Genomic DNA, 19,172 nt, shown 5'->3' with positions numbered 1-19,172 from the left:
TGTGGATTAGTATGTTGTTCAGGGGTGTGTTGGAAATATTCCTTGGGTCACTTGATTTCAGACCTAAAGGTCCCAATATTAGAACAAAAAGACTTCAAAAACAGACTCCAATGAGAGATTGCTGAATTGAAATTAATTTTCAAATTAGATACAATTAACTTAGGCTTGAATAGAGACTGGGAGTGGATGTGTCATTACACAAAGTAAAACTATTTCCCCATGTTTATTCCCACCTTGATTATCACTACAAAAGGCCCCCCCACCCCCCGCTCTCCTGCTGGTAATAGCTCATCTTAAGTGATCACTCTCCTTACAGTGTGTATGATAACACCCATTTTTTCATGTTCTGTGTGTATATAAATTTCCCCACTGTATTTTCCACTGAATGCAACCGATGAAGTGAGCTGTAGCCCACGAAAGCTTATGCTCAAATAAATTGGTTAGTCTCTAAGGTGCAACTAGTACTCCTTTTCTTTTTGTCAATACAGACTAACACGGCTGCTACTCTGAAACCCATCCTTAAGGAATCATCTGCTTGATTTTCTTAATATTTCCTTTGACACTTTTACATGAGCAGATATGTGTGTCTATACATCTGCATCTTGGTTAAACAGTTGGACATCAGTTTTTCCTTTTTAGAGGTGGAATATCTCTTCCACCTGACATTACCTTTACTTAGTCAGGGCTGGGATTCCAAATCAGACTGTGGTAAGGCATAAATTGCCCTACAGCCTCCTTTTAAGAAAATTTGGCCTTGAAGTAAGGAAGCATTTGGTGAGGGACCACTTTCCTTTTGAAACTGCAATAAGTCATCATTTCTGCTATGGGTCCCATTGGAGCTTTTCAGTGGAAGAACTACGCAGCTTAGAAAGAATGGTCCAGACTAGAAATGACTGATATTTCAGGCTAAAAAAATCTAAGAATTGAGAAGTACAAAGAAGTGCTGTGGCACCTGAGACATGCGAACCTGTGGTATAAAGAAATAATTCTCTTCTATTCAGCTGGAAAATGTACAGGAACAAAACATACAACCATATTTTGTAAATAATACCATCTAAAAGGGCTCCCAGTGGTCTCCAAGTAGCTGTATAGTACGTTACAGCCCACCTCATGAAAACAGTGCAATTCATTTAATATTTATGTGGAGGTTTATAATATTTAAAGAAAACAGGTGCATTGTAACACATCATCAGTTTCAGCGGCTGTGTCTTAGTTGGTGCCTGGCCCCTGGGCCAAACTCACAGAAGTTGCACTGGGAATATGGAGTGAAATCCAGGCTGAGAACTTTGGAAAACTATATCTGCTTGTGGCCCAGCTGGGCCTGTAAGGAGCTCAGGGAACTGGGTGCCCTGGTGGTGCCAAGCTCTGCAGGTGGCCCAGCTTCCAGCCAGAGACTTTGGAGAGCAGGGTGATCATTGGGACTGCAGCCCCTGCTGCTGGCAGGGAGTGGCCCTTGGGAAGTGTGGGGCTCCTAGGCTAGAAGCCCCCTTGGGAAGTGTGGGGCCCCCTGAGCTTGCAGCCCCCTGGGGAAGTGTGGGGCCCCTCGGAGCCAGGGAACTTGCTGGCCCCCCCATGCTCCCTCGTGACAACACGACAGGATACCGCCCCCACGACCTGTTGCCAGCCCTAGCAACCGTTGCTGAGTGAGGGCGGCGCTCGACTCTCTGGGCTGTTCGTTCTTGGGGCTTCCCCCGCTCCGCGGCCTACAATCCCCATGGTGCCCCGCGGGGGATGCCGTACGTGACGCACGGGGGAGGGGCGGGGCTCGTCTCTCCCCTGCTGTGTCCCCTTCCCTCGGCTCGGCGGGCGCCATGTTGGCTTGAGAGGAAGATGACAGGCAGCGGCTGCAGGCGCGGGGCAGAGAGCGGATCGCACTGAGACGGCCCCGGCCCACGGCGAGACGAGGCAGGGCAGCCCGCCCGGCACTGGGGTCCCCGCCGGGCCGCTGAGGGAGCCGTTGGACGGGGGAGGCAGCGGCGATGAGAGCAGAGACCTGAGGCTGCTGCGGGCTGGAGGCGGCTGCCGTTTAAATTCCCCTTGAGGCGCTGCCGCTCCCGGAGCGGTGTGGGGGAGGGCACCCCGGGCCGGGGAGAGACGCTGCCCTTCTCCCTCGCCCGCAGACACCGTGCAGGGTGGTCCGCCCCCGGCACCCCCCGCCTCCTGGGAGGACACAAACTTCAGCCGCTCGCTCCGGCCGCCGGAAGGTCGCCCAGCCTGTCTGGGTCGCCCGCTTTAATGAGGAGGTGACTTGGGCGCAGAGCTATCCCGTGAATCATCCCGTCATTATCCGTCTGGGCTGGAGAAGGAAGAAAAACCCCCGCCCGCAGTTCATGTCACTGTACAGCCCTGCCTGGTCCACCTGGCACCGCTGCTGCTGACAAGGATCTGCTGCCATCTCCGGGCTGCTGCTGTGCCCGCTGGAGACCGGCTCCTCTTGGATATTTCCCCCTCAACAAACAGCCTCCTCTCTGCGTATCCACCACTCACAGGAACATTGAACTTACTGCCGCCGAACCGGGCGCGGATCCCTTGCTGTGCGAGCTTGGTATTATTATTATTTTTTTTAAAGTTGTTTTAAACCACTAGAGTATAACAGCAAGATGTCCAGCAGTGTCCCAGCTGACATGGTAAGTACTGGGCGCCTTATTTGCTGTCGTTACTACAGCCATTGGTTGACAGTCTGTTGGGTGTGTGTTTGGGAGATGAAGACGGAAAAAGAGAGGGGTTCAGCAAAGAGGGTTAGCAGAAAATGACACTCCTGTCCCTTAAGGATGTAGGGGACAAAAAGTTCCAGCCTTCTAGTGTGTCCTTCCTCGCCCACCCTCCCCCCATACGTCCAGATGCTGCTTTGATTTTTCCTAAGGGAATCGGGGAGCTGCAGTGTCGTCTTGTATGTAGTAAGGCAACTCGGAGAGGTAATTGTCCTTCTCCTTTACCTACACCAGTGAATAGCTGTCTGCGTCTTTTCATTTTGTGTAGCTGTATTGTGTAACGCTGTGAAGCATTTTTGAATTATAATGTGTGAGCGAGATGCTATACAAAATAAAACTGCACCGGAAACCATTTGTGTCCAAACCATAGCATACTGGAAAGCGTTTATCCTCCAGAACCAGCTGAAATTCGGCCCTATTCTCTCCTCCCACCTCCCTGGCTTCCCACCAACACTTTGGCATCTAGCATTGATAGGGAGATAATCTCTTCACTTGATACAGGTGAACAGGCAAAAACTCACATATGTATTTACACAATAAGATCTCTTGTGTACTAGCTGCAGTATTGACTTTTTTCAAGGACAGTTGTATTTCTTTTAGTGAACTATACTTCAACCAGTATAGTTCTCTGTTGAGCTCCCGTTGGACCTGCCAGATCAATAAATTTAAAACCAGAAAGGTGTATAGATGGGCATGTTCTGGTGCTTTGGGGGGAGGAGGAGGGAGTTCTTGCACTAGTCTTTCAGGTCTGCTAATTAATCTATTTGCAGCATGAATTTTCTGATGTTATATATTGAAAGAAACTGGTTAATACATTTTTATGTGTTACCTCTTTATTCTTACAGCAAAACTTCCACATATCACTTCATTCTTCATATTTCAAGGTGATTGGTGGTGACTTTGTTTTAGAGCAGAAGACACGTCCATGCTTCTGTCATTTGGTGTGAAATTACATTTTGCCTTGATAACCTAGTGCTGTAGAAAGAATTTAAAGATGGATAGCCCTTGTTTCAGGCATAGTAGGTATGCAGTTAATGTGCATATTCATGCTAATCAGGCTGTTGGAATAGTGGTACCATTTGGGAGCTTACTTTCATTGTTTCTTGCAGAGTGTCATTTTGGCTGCTGTAGAAAAATTAAATTTTGCCAAAAAAAGAGAAGTAATAAGATAAACGATTAAAAAAAATCGGTGGCTGTGGGCTTTTTTTTCTCTCTCAGATATATTCTGTATATTATGACTTGGAGGATGGGGGGACTGTTGTCTCTGAGTTTGAATCCTTTGCAGTGTAATTTTCAGTCATAATATTATTTAGTGTATGTTTCCTTTCAGGGTCTCCTTAGCCCTGAGAATACACTGAATAGTCTTTCCCCTTCCCCTCACTGACTAATGCGTCATATCACAGCAAATCTTACTCTAGCTGAGGAGGGCTGGATGCAAATCCCTTAGCATTGTTTTTGAAATTTGCTGGAGGGGTCTCTAGACAGCAACAGGAAGCACTCTTCTCTCCCCTTTCCCTGAGCTGAGCAAGTTGCCCCTCCACAGTACTCCTGGACCCTACCTACTTGGGAATCATTGTGCTGTCACTAGATATCTTGTGCTGAAGACTTGATTTTATATCAATGTACACATTTAAATGATAGAAATAAAAAGATTTTAGCTATAAAAACTGTTCTATCTTTTAAAAGTAGTAATTATTCTGATGCCATATTGGCACATTGCTACTAGTAAAATAGGCCTAAAGATATGCCATTTGTTCATAATCAAGAAGATTGTTAGCAGTAGTGATTTTTTGGATATATGGGGATGAAATATCAAATGATAACATCAGTATCCATTCATTTTAACTGGGGATATAAATTCATGCTGGCTTTTTCAGGACCATTTCAATAGGTTTCTGCATTTTTTTTTTTTAGCTGCAGTTGTCTTGTCTTAACAGGCTTGAGTCATATACACTGTGGAAAATTGGGCTATTAAGTATGGATAAATTGTTAGAAGGAACATGGGGAAATGACACCCCCTTGAGTGCTGCAAGTTTCAGTGCTGTAAAATGCCAATATAGACAGTGCACCCGTGCTGGTAGCCATGCCCCTCGTGGAGGTGGGTTTTTTAGAGCGCTGGGAGACCTGTCTCCCAGCGCTCTGCCGCAGCTACACAAGTCAAGTTAAAGCGCTGCTGTGTAGACTAGCCCTTAGTCTCCTATTATCAACAACGTCCTCACTCCAAAAGCTCACATTTGCTAGTAATCGCTGTTTAAACTGATTGTTCCTAAAAGAGAAGCATTTATCAGGCTGTCACCTTGTTTGTTTGTATTTACTGTAGAGTCTTGGTAATTTGCATTTCCCTAATCCACCCACTCCATAATTTGTATGCACAAGCAATGGTCTTTTTCCCAGTTCTCAACGATTTAATAGTAGTCTAGAGGGATGTTGTATTACTAAAATTCATTACGTTTACAAAACCATTTACAAAACACTGAAGTATTATAATAAATAATTAAAACTAAACTGTATTTGTCAGATAAATGATTTAGTATCTGCTTTTTATTATTTTAATGGCTACTTTGCAAAATGTAGTTATTTGCAATAGCTCTTTCTATCAGTAGAAATTAGCAGTGTTCTGGTGTGTGTGTGTGTGTATATATATATTCTGAATTTATATAAATCTATGGACGCTGTACAGAAATTTCAAGCTAGTACAATATTTGAATATGTGCAAAACTTTGACCTCTTTCTCGTCAGTCACGTTTGATTGACTTCCTCTAGAATTAGTCGCTTTTTATGTTGCTAAACATTTCAATACATCAGTCCTAAATGATTAACATAATAATTCTTTATCATTTGCATTCTATTAACAAAGTAGATTATGACACGTCACATTCCAAACATTATTTTATAAGTATGTGTTTTGCTGCTGCTGTTGCAATACATGCTACTCAAAGGTTAAGGCTCCAGTTTTTCAATGAAACCTGCTAGTGTTGACCTATGTGGCTGTGTGGCTTTTCATCAACTAATTAGGACTCTAGACATGTGTAGGGGTCAGTGGTAGCAGATTGTATTGCAGGGTTGGATCATAATTTTGTTTGTTTTCTCATAGTTCCCTGTTTTAGAATATTGGGGGTGCCAGTGACCATAGGGATCATCTCTGAATATTTCAAACACTTTCACCAGAAAATTGACCAGTTTTGCCATGCAGTAGTGGTTGAAAATAGATTGTAGATAAGAGGTGATCTGTTTGCAAGTCATATTTCTTAAGTAAAAATAAGAAGGCACTAAGTGGTTTGCGGATTCATGTAGTTAATTTGACTCTACTCTTTTAACTTAATGAAAATATTTAGTTTTCTGTTTGAGTTTTGATATAAGCATAATTGAGTGTTTCAGCACAAGTGACTCAAAACATGGGCTCAGTACAGAAGCTATTACTTAAATGAATAATTCCAGGGATTTCAGTGGGACTGTCATGTGAGCCATGTCTCTTGTACTGTTACTACACTCTTCCTTACAAATCTAATTTCTTTTCAAGGACTTCCATCTTTGAAAAGCACCTTGTATGGCTTAGTCTTAAACTGAGTCCTTCCTGCACCTTCAGACATTGCTTAGGGCATGAACAAGACTCTGCCACCCCTGATTATCCAGGGCCACCCTTTGTATGTCTTCTATGTTGTTAAGTCCCATACGTTTTCTCTCTCTGAGTAATGTTCGAGGGAGATATTCTTTTTGTTGACCCCTTTTGCATAGGCACCATGTAAACAACAAAACATTTATAAATTAGGAATTTATAGACTATTAAATTATTTTATACAGTCTGTTTGAATCCATATACTAAGACTTAAGCAAAAGACATCATGGTGTGTGGAATGCCTATTTTTAGTAAAACTTAATTAGCGTCTCCGGTGCTAGGCACTTAACAGACACAAGACAGGTGCTTGTCGGGCAGAAATACTATCGTCTTAATGGGTAATGAGGATAGTGGACAAAAGAAGGGCGGCAACAACAACAAAAACTGGTTCCAAACTTATTCCACGGTTTTTGAAGGGGTTTATATGTGTGCCTGTACAAGCTATTTCAGGAAGTAAAAGGTAGGGAGAAGGTGGGTGGCCTAGTGTATACTGGCACCTGTGAATTGTGATTTCATGAGGGACTTGATGGAGAAAATCAGATTGTGCAGCCTGAAAGAAGGTGCAGTAGGAGAGTGGAAGAAGAACCTGAAGAAGTAGTTGTGTGCAGTTAAATTTCAGTATCCACCAACCAGTTTAAAAATATTCTAAATATAAGAATACTCAAGGAGAATATCAACATAATATATTGGAAATAAAGTAGTTAAACATATTTGATTTTATTCACAGCATTTCATTTATGGGGACAAAATTCAAAAAGTGGTGCATCTTTATCCTCTTACCTTATTTACTTTAGTTACTGTTCCTCGTTTTACCTTTTCATAGGCTTTGTGACAGAATCTGAAATAACTTTTCTTATTTTTTAAACTGATTAGATACCAAGTTGACTGTGTTAAGTTTATTAAGGAGTGCTTGAGGGAGTGACTAATAAATGCTAAAATGTTATTTCTGTGCATTTTACATCCCCTTCTCCAATCTGAACAGTTTTAAGTATTTATTCCTGGTATATTGTGTTCTGTATTTAATTGTAATATGTTATCCAGTTTGCAGCCAGGAAGCATTTGGGTATTCTTTCTTTCCTGATACAGGAGAGAGTGAAACATATCACAGTGTATCATTTCCTGTGTTGTCGTCATTTTCCTTTTTGTGGGTGTATGTCGGGGATGTGGGAGGGGATCAGGATGAAGAAAGCCCCTTTTCTGGTTCCCTATATGTTGAATCAGGGTGTGTAACATATTGCAGTGCTGCTTTTAAAGGGACAAGACATTTCTCCCTGCCTGTCTTCCAACACACTCTTGTTACCTGCAGCTGTGATCAGGGCCATACATGCTCAAAGCTGATGTCACATATATACTTGGCAACCTCTACTAAAATTATCTGAAAATATTCCCCCTGCCCAACAAACAAAACGGAACAACCCATGTATCTAACCAGGTGTACCAATCATTATTATGATCCTTTGTTTGTATACAGGACATTGTGTACTCCGTGGCAGAATAGGACCAAATTCCACAGTACTCATCCATAACTTTTAGGAAGTGTTAATTTACTCTTTTCACAATAAAATGCTCCATATCTTATTCCCCCACACGAACACAGATCTATGTCTCATAGTTGAAAATTCTCAGATGTAAAATTTGTCAATGGTTATTTTTGAAGATGAGGTTTTTTTGCTATGCTCTCCAGGTGGCCCAGCTCCTCTCCTTGGGCCTTGGCTCCTATGTTGTTGTTCAAGTTTTTTGGCACAGAACTTGCGTCCACCATTGTGCAAGGAACTGACAGGGCTTATAGTCTGCTTCATTGGGACATTTCCTCCTGGCCTTGGCTGCTGAACTGTTTTCCAGGCAAGTTAAGTCATCAGCCTATTTTCTGGTTCCCCCTGTTTCCTGGCTGTAAGCTGGACTCTAGTTCTTGCTCTCCAGCTCCCCGCTGTCTAGTTCCATGAAACAGTGCAGGGAGCACACACTGTAATCCAATTAATTTCCCCTTTTGGGGAATGGTGGGGAGCAGAGGCAACTGCTGGCAGGTCCTGGAAAGACTGAGAGACGGAAAACAAAAGCTGGGCACCTGGTAGTAGCAAAATGATGAATTCTACAGCAACAAAAGTTGAATTTTGTCAAAAAATAGCCAAATTCTGCAGCTCTGGAGTCCACAGGGCTCTATTTGAGATAAATGGGGCAATTCACAGTTCTCAGAGTTATTGTTTTGGTCTCTGTGCAAATGCAGGCAGGTAACAGTGTTGATGCTTTCAAGGTTTTTTCCATGATCACTATGACTATAGACCAGCGTTTCCCAAACTGTGTTCCACGGAACACTGGTGTTCCACACAATGTGAACAGGTGTTCCTTGAAAGAATCTAGAATTTAATTTTGACTCTTGCGCTTGATTTTTGTACCTCTTTATACGCGCTTTCCAGTTAGAAATTGTTAGTTCAAGTTATTTTAAATTTATATTTTTGCTTTGTTTTATAAAATAAAATATATTTGAGCATAAATAATGCAATTTTTTATTTGAAAACCAAACAACTACAAAATAATATTATAAATGTTCTGTAATAGGCTAAAAAGTTTGGGAAACGCTGCTATATATATAAATAGAAACTCAGATTCTGGAGCACAGCTCTGTAAAAGGGGTGAAATCTGAGGCTATGCAACGTGGAATACGTGGGGCCTGCTTGTGTATACACTTACATCCAGTTTTTGTCCGTTTCTATGCTTTAATAAGTTTTAGAGTATAAGGTTTGAGGGCTGGAACTGTTTTTTCCTATATGCTTGTACAGTGCACAGCACAATGGTGTTCCAGTCCTGTCTGCACCCATTGAGCGCTACTGTAAGATAAATCCTAGAAATAATGTGGGAGAAACTGTGGAACTGACTATATGCAAAGTGCTGTCAAATACACAAAATAAATAATCTGAAAAGATAGTGATGTTGCCACAACAGCAATTCCAAATCCCCAAAATAAAACCTGTTTTTCCCCACAGAGAAGCCAAGCCCCTGGATCTTAGAGAATTTTTTCTGTGTTTTTTGTTTTTTTTAACTTTTGACCTTCTTCCTCGCTCTGAAGAATTTACATTATTCTTGGGAGGGTGGTCTTGCAGGAGTCTAGGCACTTCTGGAAAGTTCTGGGTAATCTTGATGGTTCTGTATATGGCTCCTCTTATTTTTCAGTCTTCTATCTGCACTATTGCATTCACTAGATATTGGCCATTTATTCTAAATTTAGTAACAGTGAAAACTTTTGATTCCATCATTGTCATCTAATCCTAGCCATGATGCTGATTTAAGTCTAAATTTCAGACCTTTTAGCACATCTACAACTTCAGCTTAGTTTTGGAGTAGTCTCTGGTTTTGGTATCCAAAAATTGGCAAAGATCAATCTATGACTATGCTATAACAACAACTTGCATTTGATAGGATTTGCAACCTCCTACTATGCTAACCACCTCCAGGGTAGTACAAAATGATCAATTTAAAGAAATGACTGAAGTATTTTGGCCTGGCTATACTTCCCAAAACAAATTTAAAATGGCAGGTCCACCACCAGATGCTACTTGTGATGAAAATGAAGAAATATTGAAGGAAAAAATTAAAGAACGAACACTTATAATTGTAAGGACTGTTGGTCAAATATGAGAAAATTCTTGAAATTGTCTCTATGCAGCCAAATGCATTCCAAGTTAATGCTATTGATTATACATCAGAAAAGAAAATTTAGAGAATAATATGTCAAAGTTGCTGAAGGGGCCTTCCAAGAACGTTGGTAAAATTGTGTCAAGGATATCTTTGTTATTTGTTAAGCCAACGGAAAAAAGATGAGACTTCTCAGTTGTAGTCATTCTAAACTTCTGATGTATAAGTCTTCACAAATATTTAAACCTTGTTAAAGAAGTAACATTGAACCGTCCTAAAGCATGGAGTGAACACTGAAATATTCTTTGACAGCCACTCTCAGTTTCAGGATGGGTTGGTTGGTTGTTTGACAGAGAAGGATTGATATGTTCTAGTTTGACAATTGCAGTCAGTGGAATCCGTTGGCAGGTTCTCTCTAAACTTGTATCTAGCAATCATCATAGATGTGTTTGAAATTTGCACTAAAAAGGAAGAGGGCGTTGATCAAAACATACTATAAATTTTCTCCAAAAAGAGTCTTCACAGAGAGCCACTAAACTTATAAAAGCATCTGAAAGAGGAGGGAACTTGACACATTGCAAGGTGATGACGCCCCTGATGCAGGATCGGACTCTTTTCAAGTAATTTTTTTCTATAGTTTCTGGCAGTGGCTAAGTGGCTTAAAAATAATTTGTCAATGTTAGGTCCACATATCTATATTTCTTACCTAAAATTCTTTGGGAGATAATTTCAAAACTTCATGGAAAGCTAGTGGTAGAATCCCATACAATTAATTATCTTTCCAATTAAGATATTATTTTGTTCCATGATAGTTATTATGGAGATAGAAATAAATATAAATTGACTGAGTTTAATGTATCCCATTTTTATTAGCCAAGTCATAAAACAGATGTAAATAGGACCAGGTCCTGTTCAGCACTGTGCCAGATTTGTGTTAGCCCTCCACCAAAAAAAACTTCCCTATACTTTAGTGGGTCCAGCTCCTGGATAATAGTATCTCATAGTCACCAACTAAGAAGTGTGTCTATGACACTCCTACACTGTATGTCTATCTGTTGGAATAGCCCCTGATTGCTCCAGGTAGCTGTCATCGATTCAAGTACTGTTCAGGCTCATCTGATTTACACCAAAGACCTGGACCTGTGCCAGGACAGCCATAGTAGATTCAGGGGGAAACAATCCTGGCTCTCTTCTTTTAGTGCTATTCAGCTGCAGATCTGGACTTTAATTTGTAATGCCAGTATTTCAGGTATGGATGAATGCTTCGACCTTGAAAAACTTGGGTCTTTGCTCTTTTGGAAGCTTTCCCTTGATCTTTCTTACACCATATTATGTTATGTAAGATAAGAAATTCTCTTAGATGTAAATTTGGTACCTTTTTAAAATAAACATAACATGGTGGGGTTTTTTCTTCTTTTGAGATTAAACAGTGAGAAGAATGTGTTTTATTTCCAAAGAAATTTCATTTCAGAGTTGGATATTGCAACATTGGTTAATATCTCCTCTGTGCAGCAAGCATGATGTCCCAGTGCATTGTGGTCTAACAGTCGCCTGTGCCACACTAATCTGTTTCTGAACTCTAACAAACATATCAAATGATACTGCTTATAGTCCCTTAGAATACTGACGTATATATTTAATATAGAGATTCCATTATTGTTCGTAATAAAAATAAATAGTGGAGATCAATATTTAATCAATTAATTGTGCCTTTCAGAACTGCGGTATAACTTTAAGATGCTGATGGTGTGTTGAGCTTGATTAGTTATCCAGCAATCCCTATTTCCTTGTTACCCTAATGAGTCATCAGGAGAGCACTTCAATTATTTTAGATCTGTGGCCTTATATATATATATATATATATATATATATATATATATATATATAAAAAAAAGTTTATAGTTTCCAAAGGAGCTTAAGTACCAGGTTACCTTGGCTCAGATATTCTTTTCATAGCATTATGTATTGTATAATTAGTGACTGAGAGAATGGCTAATAATGAGCTATACAGTATCAATAAGGTTTAAAATCGTGGATATAATAGGTTTTATTACACATTGGTACTTGGATGGGCCGGTGGAATGAATGTGACTGTTTGGAATAATGTTCAGTTACTTTAGTTGTTGTACAGTGTACTAATAAGGGTTGAAGTTTGTATGTCATCTTGGTGCTATACATTTTTAATTTTAGTCTTTACAAAGAAGAATTATGCAGAGTAATTAATAGCTGTTGTGAAACCAGGGTGGATAAAAATCAATTATTTAAAAAATAAAATAAAAAAAATCTGATTTTTTGTATATAAATCAGATTTTTTTTTATTTTTTTTATAAAATGTATCCAGCAATGATCCCTCCATAATGCCAGCTATAGTAAACTTCAGAGCTAAGGATGAACCATTCAAGAAATATGTTTGCTGATGATGTTCTAAAGAAAGTCTCACCAGTGAACTGGTGGAAGTCACTTAAGCAGTTGGATTCAGAGACTGTTGAAGTGATAATCTCACTTTTAACAGCAGTAGCTTCTTCTGCCGGTGTAGAAAAAATATTTTTTTCCTTTGGACTAATTCATTCCAAATTGAGAAATTGTTTGGGACCTGAAATAACCAAACAATCATTCATTTTCTGATATAGCTGTAAAACTAATCTGAAAAGTTTTCAAAATAAATCACTTTAAATATGTATAGTGTGTAGCTTCTAAAAATGAAACCTACATCTGTCTCTGAGTTGTGAAGAATATGTATTAAGGTTATAACAACCAACAAGAATGCACTTTTATGTAGAAATCCATGATTAAGTCGAGTCTTCCTGACTTGTAATTTAAATCATGATTTAAATCAAATCCATCCTGTGTGAAACATCATAAAGCAAATATAATTTTCATTTGTGAAAACTGAATTACTGATGTAAATGGACACAATTACATTTCTTATTGGATTTACGTAGTTATGCATGTTGTCTTAATCTTTACAGTTTAAGATAAATCATTATATGGGGACTCATCTGTATTTGTATATATGATACTTGTATGCAGCTTTTCTTTTTTCTGTTTACAACAATACCAAGACTGGTTGCAAAAATATTTCAAATTTTGATTTATCAAGTTTTTTTACTGAGAGAGGTAGACATCGTGAACTCTTTTTATCTTGCGAATAATGAAAATATTGGAACAGAATTGAAAATATGTAAAAGAATTGGTGACTCTCTACAGTTGTATTGCAACAGGTGAGCTGGTAATATTACTATGTACCTAAAATGAAAGTACTTTTACGTGCTGTTTGCCGTCATCCTCTGAAAAAAGAACAGTATATTATTATAGGTAGGGCTGGTAGTGCTGTCTGTTACTAAGGTTACCTGATACTTCCCATTTTGTTCAGTTTCTTATAACTTTACCACCATGTTTGCCTTAGGCTTTGTTTTTTTATGAAAAACTTCAGCCAAAACAATTCAGCCATTTCAGAGAACTAGGTTAGAGAAAAATTGTTTTGACCACATTAAAAATTCCAGTAATCTTTTTTTTTCTTTTTTTTTTTTTTTTTTGAAACCCACTAGTGCATCCATGCTTTGGAGCAGGGATTTGAAATTTTGGCAGGGAGTTGACCTTTGTGTCAGTGATGTCTTTGCCATCCCTGTAGAAATCCACCCAAATTTGGCCACGTTGCATTTTGTGCATGCTCAGTAGAGATTTAATAGAACTTTGCTGCTAAATTCTTCAAAGATTCCATCCACCACCAAGCATACTGTAGTCCAGGTTTTCAGCAACCCAGAATCATCTTAGTTCAGGTACTATGTCTTTGCTATCTCTTTACTTTTATAAAGACAACCTGCCCTATACATGGATTATAGGCTGATCACTGATCAGTCCTTCTATCTACATGTATGTTGTTTTGTGAGTGCTTGATTATATGAGTTGGGTTTGAAATTGTAAAAGTGAGGGACTAAGAATTCTGGGTAGAGCTGAGCCAGGCATAGGCAAGTTAGGTACTTACAGGCTTTCTCAGTTGGTTCTGCCACTTCACATCAGTACGACCTTCAACACTTTTGCTAGTCTTGGGCATCTTCTGAGCAGAGACAGACAATTGTGACCAATTATTGTATGTAGTATCTTTATGATTGTAATAACCCATCATTTGGGTTTAGGTTGAAATCAACCAATTTGTTTAATTTGTGACCTGAATGAGATCTATACTTTGACCTGTCATCTCTGAAGGTGTGTAGGTATTAACCAACGACCCTTCACAGCCATGGAGTATATTTTATAATATTAAAAGCCCTTAAAATCGTAAACAAATTAGGTCTTTATTGATAATAAACCTGCCATTAGGAGATGTTCATTTTCCCCTTAGCTTCCCCCATCCTAAAAACTTAGTTTGAGTATTCGAATGTCCTATTTTTCAGTGTATGAAAATAGCTGAAAGGAAAAAATACTAACATTCATAGACATAAGAGGAAGGGAAGAGTAGTAACCATAGGTAGTAATTTCTGGGTGGCTGTGTGTGGTGGACTGTTTGTATATATTTTTGGCCCTTTTTATCCTTCTTAATACTGAAGATGCTTTCAAATACCTTGTCATGCCTGAGCAGCAATGAGCTCTATGTCAGTGGCTCTCAACCTTTCCAGACTACTGCATCCCTTTCAGGAGTTTGATCTGTCTTGTGTCCCCAAGTTTTACCTCACTTAAAAACTACTTGCTTATAAAATCAGACCAGTGTCAGAGCACACTATTACCGAAAAATTGCTTGCTTGCTCATTTTTACCATAAAATTATAAAATGAATTAGAATATAAATATTGTACTTACATGTCAGTGTATAGTATATAGAGCAGCACAAACAAGTCATTGTATAAAATTTTAGTTTTTACTGACATCGCTAGTGCTTTTTATGTAGCGTGTTAAATATCTAAACGAATTGATGTACCCTCTGGAAGACATCTGCGTACCCCCAGGGATACACATACCCCTGATTGAGAACCACTTCCCTATGTTATTGAATAGGTATACTTGACTCTGCCTCAGCATGCGGGAGATGGATTTAATGACCTCTCAAGGTCCCTTCCATCTCTACATTTCTATGGTTCTATGAAAGACTGAAAATAAAACATGACAGATATTGTTTACATGTTACTGCACCCAGAGGTTTTTTTTTGTTTTTTGCACTGAGTAGATATTACATACTAAAATACTGAAACATGTTCTAAGAAATATGATACTTTTCCCCCAGGAGAACCAAGATTCCTATTTATACCCTCTATCCCTGAAGATCAGTTCCGGTTTGCTGTTATATAGAGGAAATTGGGGGGTCCTCCTGTAGTTAAGGTTGCATAGTAGTTTGTTATAACCCAATGTTTGTATTGTGGCTCATAGCAAGTATATGTTGTTCAAACAATTCTTGAGAGTTACCAAAGTATTTAAAAATTGAAATTTATATGTTGAAAGAAAGGCAAGACTACCTATTCTCTGCCTGTTAACTTTGGGGGTAAAGCCAGTTGGCTGTTTTTAGCTGTACACTGGGTGTTGTGTTAGGAACAGTAATAGCCAGCTTCAGAGTGTCTGAAACTCTGAATATCAGCCAGGCAGCCATAGAATTGTAGGACTGGAGAGGACCTTGAGTAGTCTTCTAGTCCAGTCCCCTGCACTCAAGGCAGGACTAGTTTTATCTAGACCATTCCTGATAGGTGTTTGTCTGACCTGCTCTTAAAAATCTTCAATGACAGAGATTCCACAATCTCCCTAGGCAATTTATTCCAGTGCTTAATTACCCTGATAGTTAAGAGGTTTTTCTTTATGTCTAACCTAAACCGCGCTTGATGCAATTTAAGCCCATTGCTTCTCCTATCCTGAGAGGTCAAAGAGAACAATTTATCTCCCCCCTGCTTGTAAGAACCTTTTATGTACCTGAAAACTGTTATCAGGTTCCCCCTCAGTCTTCTCTTCTCCAGCCTAAACAAACCCAATTATTTCAATTTTCCTTCACAGATCATATTTTGTAGATCTTTAATAATTTTTGTTGCTCTCCTCTGGACTTTTTCTCATTTGTCCACATCTTTCCTGAAATGTGGCTCCTAGAACTGGACACAGTACCAGTTAACGCCTAATCAGCACGGAGTAGAGCGGAAAAATTACTTCTCGTGTCTTGCTTACAACGCTCCTGTTAATACATCCCAGAATGATGTTTGCTTTTTTTGCAACAGTGTTATACTGTTAACTCATCTTTAGCTTATGATCCACTATGACTAAGGCTGTGAGTTTGTCATGAAGGTCATGGATTCCGTGACTTTCCGGGACCTCTGTGACTTCTACAGCAGCCGGTGCAGTTGGTCCGGGTGCCACCTGAGCAACTCAGTCAGCCCCTGGGCCAACTGCACGAGCCGCTGCTGGGGCAGTCTTGGGCCACTGCGCCCCTTCCCCTGAGCAGCAACAGGAGTTTGTGTGTGGGAGGGGTCTCAGGGTTGGGGTGTGTGAGGTGGGGGTAAGGGTTCTGGGAGGTGCTTGCCTCAGGGGAGCTCCCTGGAAGTGGCTACATCCCTCAGCTCCTAGATGGAGGTGTGGCCAGGGAGCCCTGCACGCTGCCTCCACCTGCAGGCACCGCCCCCACCACTCCCATCGGCCTTGGTTCCCAGCCAATAAGAGCTGTGGAGTCAGCGCTCAGGGCGGAGGTAGTATGCAGAGCCCCGTGGCTGTGCCTCCGCCTAGGAGCAGAGGGAGAAGGATGTCACCGCTTCCAAGGAGGCACGGAGCCGGGTAGGGAGCCTGCCAGCCCCACCAGTTCCCCCTCCACAGCATCAGCAGGGGTTCCGGGCCACGTGTCCACTGGACTTCCCCCCCCCAGCATCCGCAGCTCCCCCCAGGTGGCCTCCCCAGCACCCGCAGCACCCCCAGGCCTCCCCCCCGCCCCCAAGATTTAGTCAAGGCTATATAGTACAAGTCATGGACAGGTCACTGGCTGTGAATTTTTATTTACTGCCCGTGACCTGTCCATGACTTTTACTAAAAATACCCGTGACTAAAACATAGCCTTAACTATGACCCCCAGATCCCCTTCCGCAGTACTCCTTCCTAGGCAATAATTTCCCATTTGGTGTGTGTGCAACTGATTGTTCCTTCCTAAGTGGAGTACTTTTCATTTGTCTTACTGAGTTTAATCCTATTTACTTTAGACATGTGAGAGAAAGGAAGAGGAAATTTGCTGTATCGTTTTATCAATAGTTCTAGTTGGGTTACTGGTGGGAAAGAACAAATTCACTTTCAAGGGTAGGCATTGTGAATTGTATTTAGACCTTGAAGATTCTGTGGTTATAGCTGCTGAAAAAGGGTTGGAAGGAGAAGTCATACAGTCAGCTAGTGAGTAACCTACAAACATTGGAAAGAGGGGGAACCAAAGTTAACAGACTTACTTATGGGCAATAAATTAGCACATAAGCATGGATGGACAGCCGCAAGAAGTCATGTAAAGTAAGGAATATAGTTCTGAATTAAGAAAATGCCATCACATACATTTGTAGGCTTATTGGCCAACTTCTGTTATAAATCGTTTTTCTGACATGTCAGATGATGATGATAATGCAAACCCTTACCCATTCCTGAATCTGTTTTTCCCTTTCTTTAAATTTTTTATTTATATGCATGATTAAACTAAAAAAAAATTATCAATACTGTCTTGTTTTAAGATTGAGTGGAGGTAGCACTAATAGACATCAGTGTATGCAAGTGCAACAAGGTCTATCCGTGTGCAGCAGAATGTTTGCTTCAGCCTTTAGAAGTAAAACTTCCACATTTAAAAGTAGGACTATAGTGCAGTAGAACACTTCAGAATGTTTAGAGATGTATGAAGTCCAGTCTTGGCCACAGTATGTGTAACATTTACGTATATTTGTTTTTGTAGATCGCTTTCCTCTAGCTCACCAGTTTTGAAGTACTTAGGTTACAACAAATGATAATTCTCCCAGGTATTATGGTTGCTCCTGAAAAAAGTTGACTTTCATATTTAAAGCTACAAATTTTCCAAATCACTGGAAAACAAATATAATCAGCAATTTTTCCAGTGCTGGGAATGTATGTCTTTCCTCTTTCACACTGATCCAGAGGTTTGAAGGAGAATGAGTTCACAGATCAACATGGATATTTCGTGACACGTTTATAGTGCTTATTGCCAAAGTATTGGAGTGCTTCATAAGACTGAGTATTGAGAACTACTAGTATTTTTTCTTCCTTTAAGTAAGAGAGGAGACAATTGAAACAATTTTGGGGGCAGGAGGAGGGGTGGAAAGGTGGTGGATGGACAATTTAGCACCAGATTACAAAAATGTAACAGATTTTACCATGTTGAGTAAAATGGTCAAGTTCTGAACCTTGGTTGATTACCAACTTGGTTATTACCAATACCAGGAGTTTAAGTATAATGCCGATCATAATTTTAGGGGAATGTTGTTTATTATGTATGTCTTTATAAACTACTAAAGTTTGTAATACTATTTAATTTCTTGTAATGTATTTTTTCTGTGCTAAAGATGGAACTGGTGAACGGTTATTTTGTTAGTGTAGTTATATCAAAAATAAGGTTCAAGGCAGCAGTTGCAGAAACTGTTCTAAAAGGCTAAGAATACACATTGTGACATTTTATGTAGAATGTCACTCTAAGGGCTGTTGGCTTAGTGTTTCTGTTTTATTGATGATCACTTTGATATCTACTTTCTAGAAAAGGAACCATTATTGTAAGGGGCTTTATGGCACCTGAAATTTATGTAAAGTGAATTGCAACAGTACTGAAGCCCACCACTACAGCTAGTAGATTTTCAAGCCCTTGAGTACATTACGTAAAAGAGATGATACTTTTATTTCTATTCTACTAAAGAAAATATAATGGGTATAAAATGTAACAAGGTAATATGTAACATGTATAAGACAAGTCGCTGTCCCATCACTTAAAAGGCAGACCCTGTCAGGGTGGAATATGACTGTGTTGCTGGCACAGAATGGCTAGCTGGCATTGTTGCGGGTTTTCTGTTTTTGGATGGAGGTGAAGGTGAAGGAATGTAATATTAAAAGCAATTAAGTCTTCCATTTTGGTATGCATTTCTTCAAACTGTACCCAAAAACCTGAAAATGACATGGTGGATCACTCATGTCACCATGAAGTTTTTAAATTTGATATTGTGCTATTGGATATAAGATTTTTATATTTTTATATTTTTATATTGTGATTTTTTAAACGCGAGGAGT

General features: G+C 39.8%; 1 protein-coding gene across 1 annotated transcript in view; it reads left to right on the top strand.

Moving 5' to 3' along the window:
- Positions 1-2,402: 2,402 nt before the first annotated feature.
- UBL3 (ubiquitin like 3) overlaps positions 2,403-19,172 on the top strand; it is a 76,227-nt gene continuing 59,457 nt past the window's right edge. Inside the window, exon 1 of the mRNA XM_077809924.1 lies at positions 2,403-2,627. Within this exon, the coding sequence (XP_077666050.1) occupies positions 2,601-2,627 (27 nt within the window). The 5' untranslated portion in view covers positions 2,403-2,600. The remainder of the gene's footprint in view (positions 2,628-19,172) is intronic.

Source organism: Eretmochelys imbricata, chromosome 1 (genome assembly GCF_965152235.1).
Source record: "Eretmochelys imbricata isolate rEreImb1 chromosome 1, rEreImb1.hap1, whole genome shotgun sequence".
Lineage (NCBI taxonomy): Eukaryota > Metazoa > Chordata > Testudines > Cheloniidae > Eretmochelys > Eretmochelys imbricata.
This window is presented reverse-complemented; position numbering and strand designations above follow the sequence as displayed.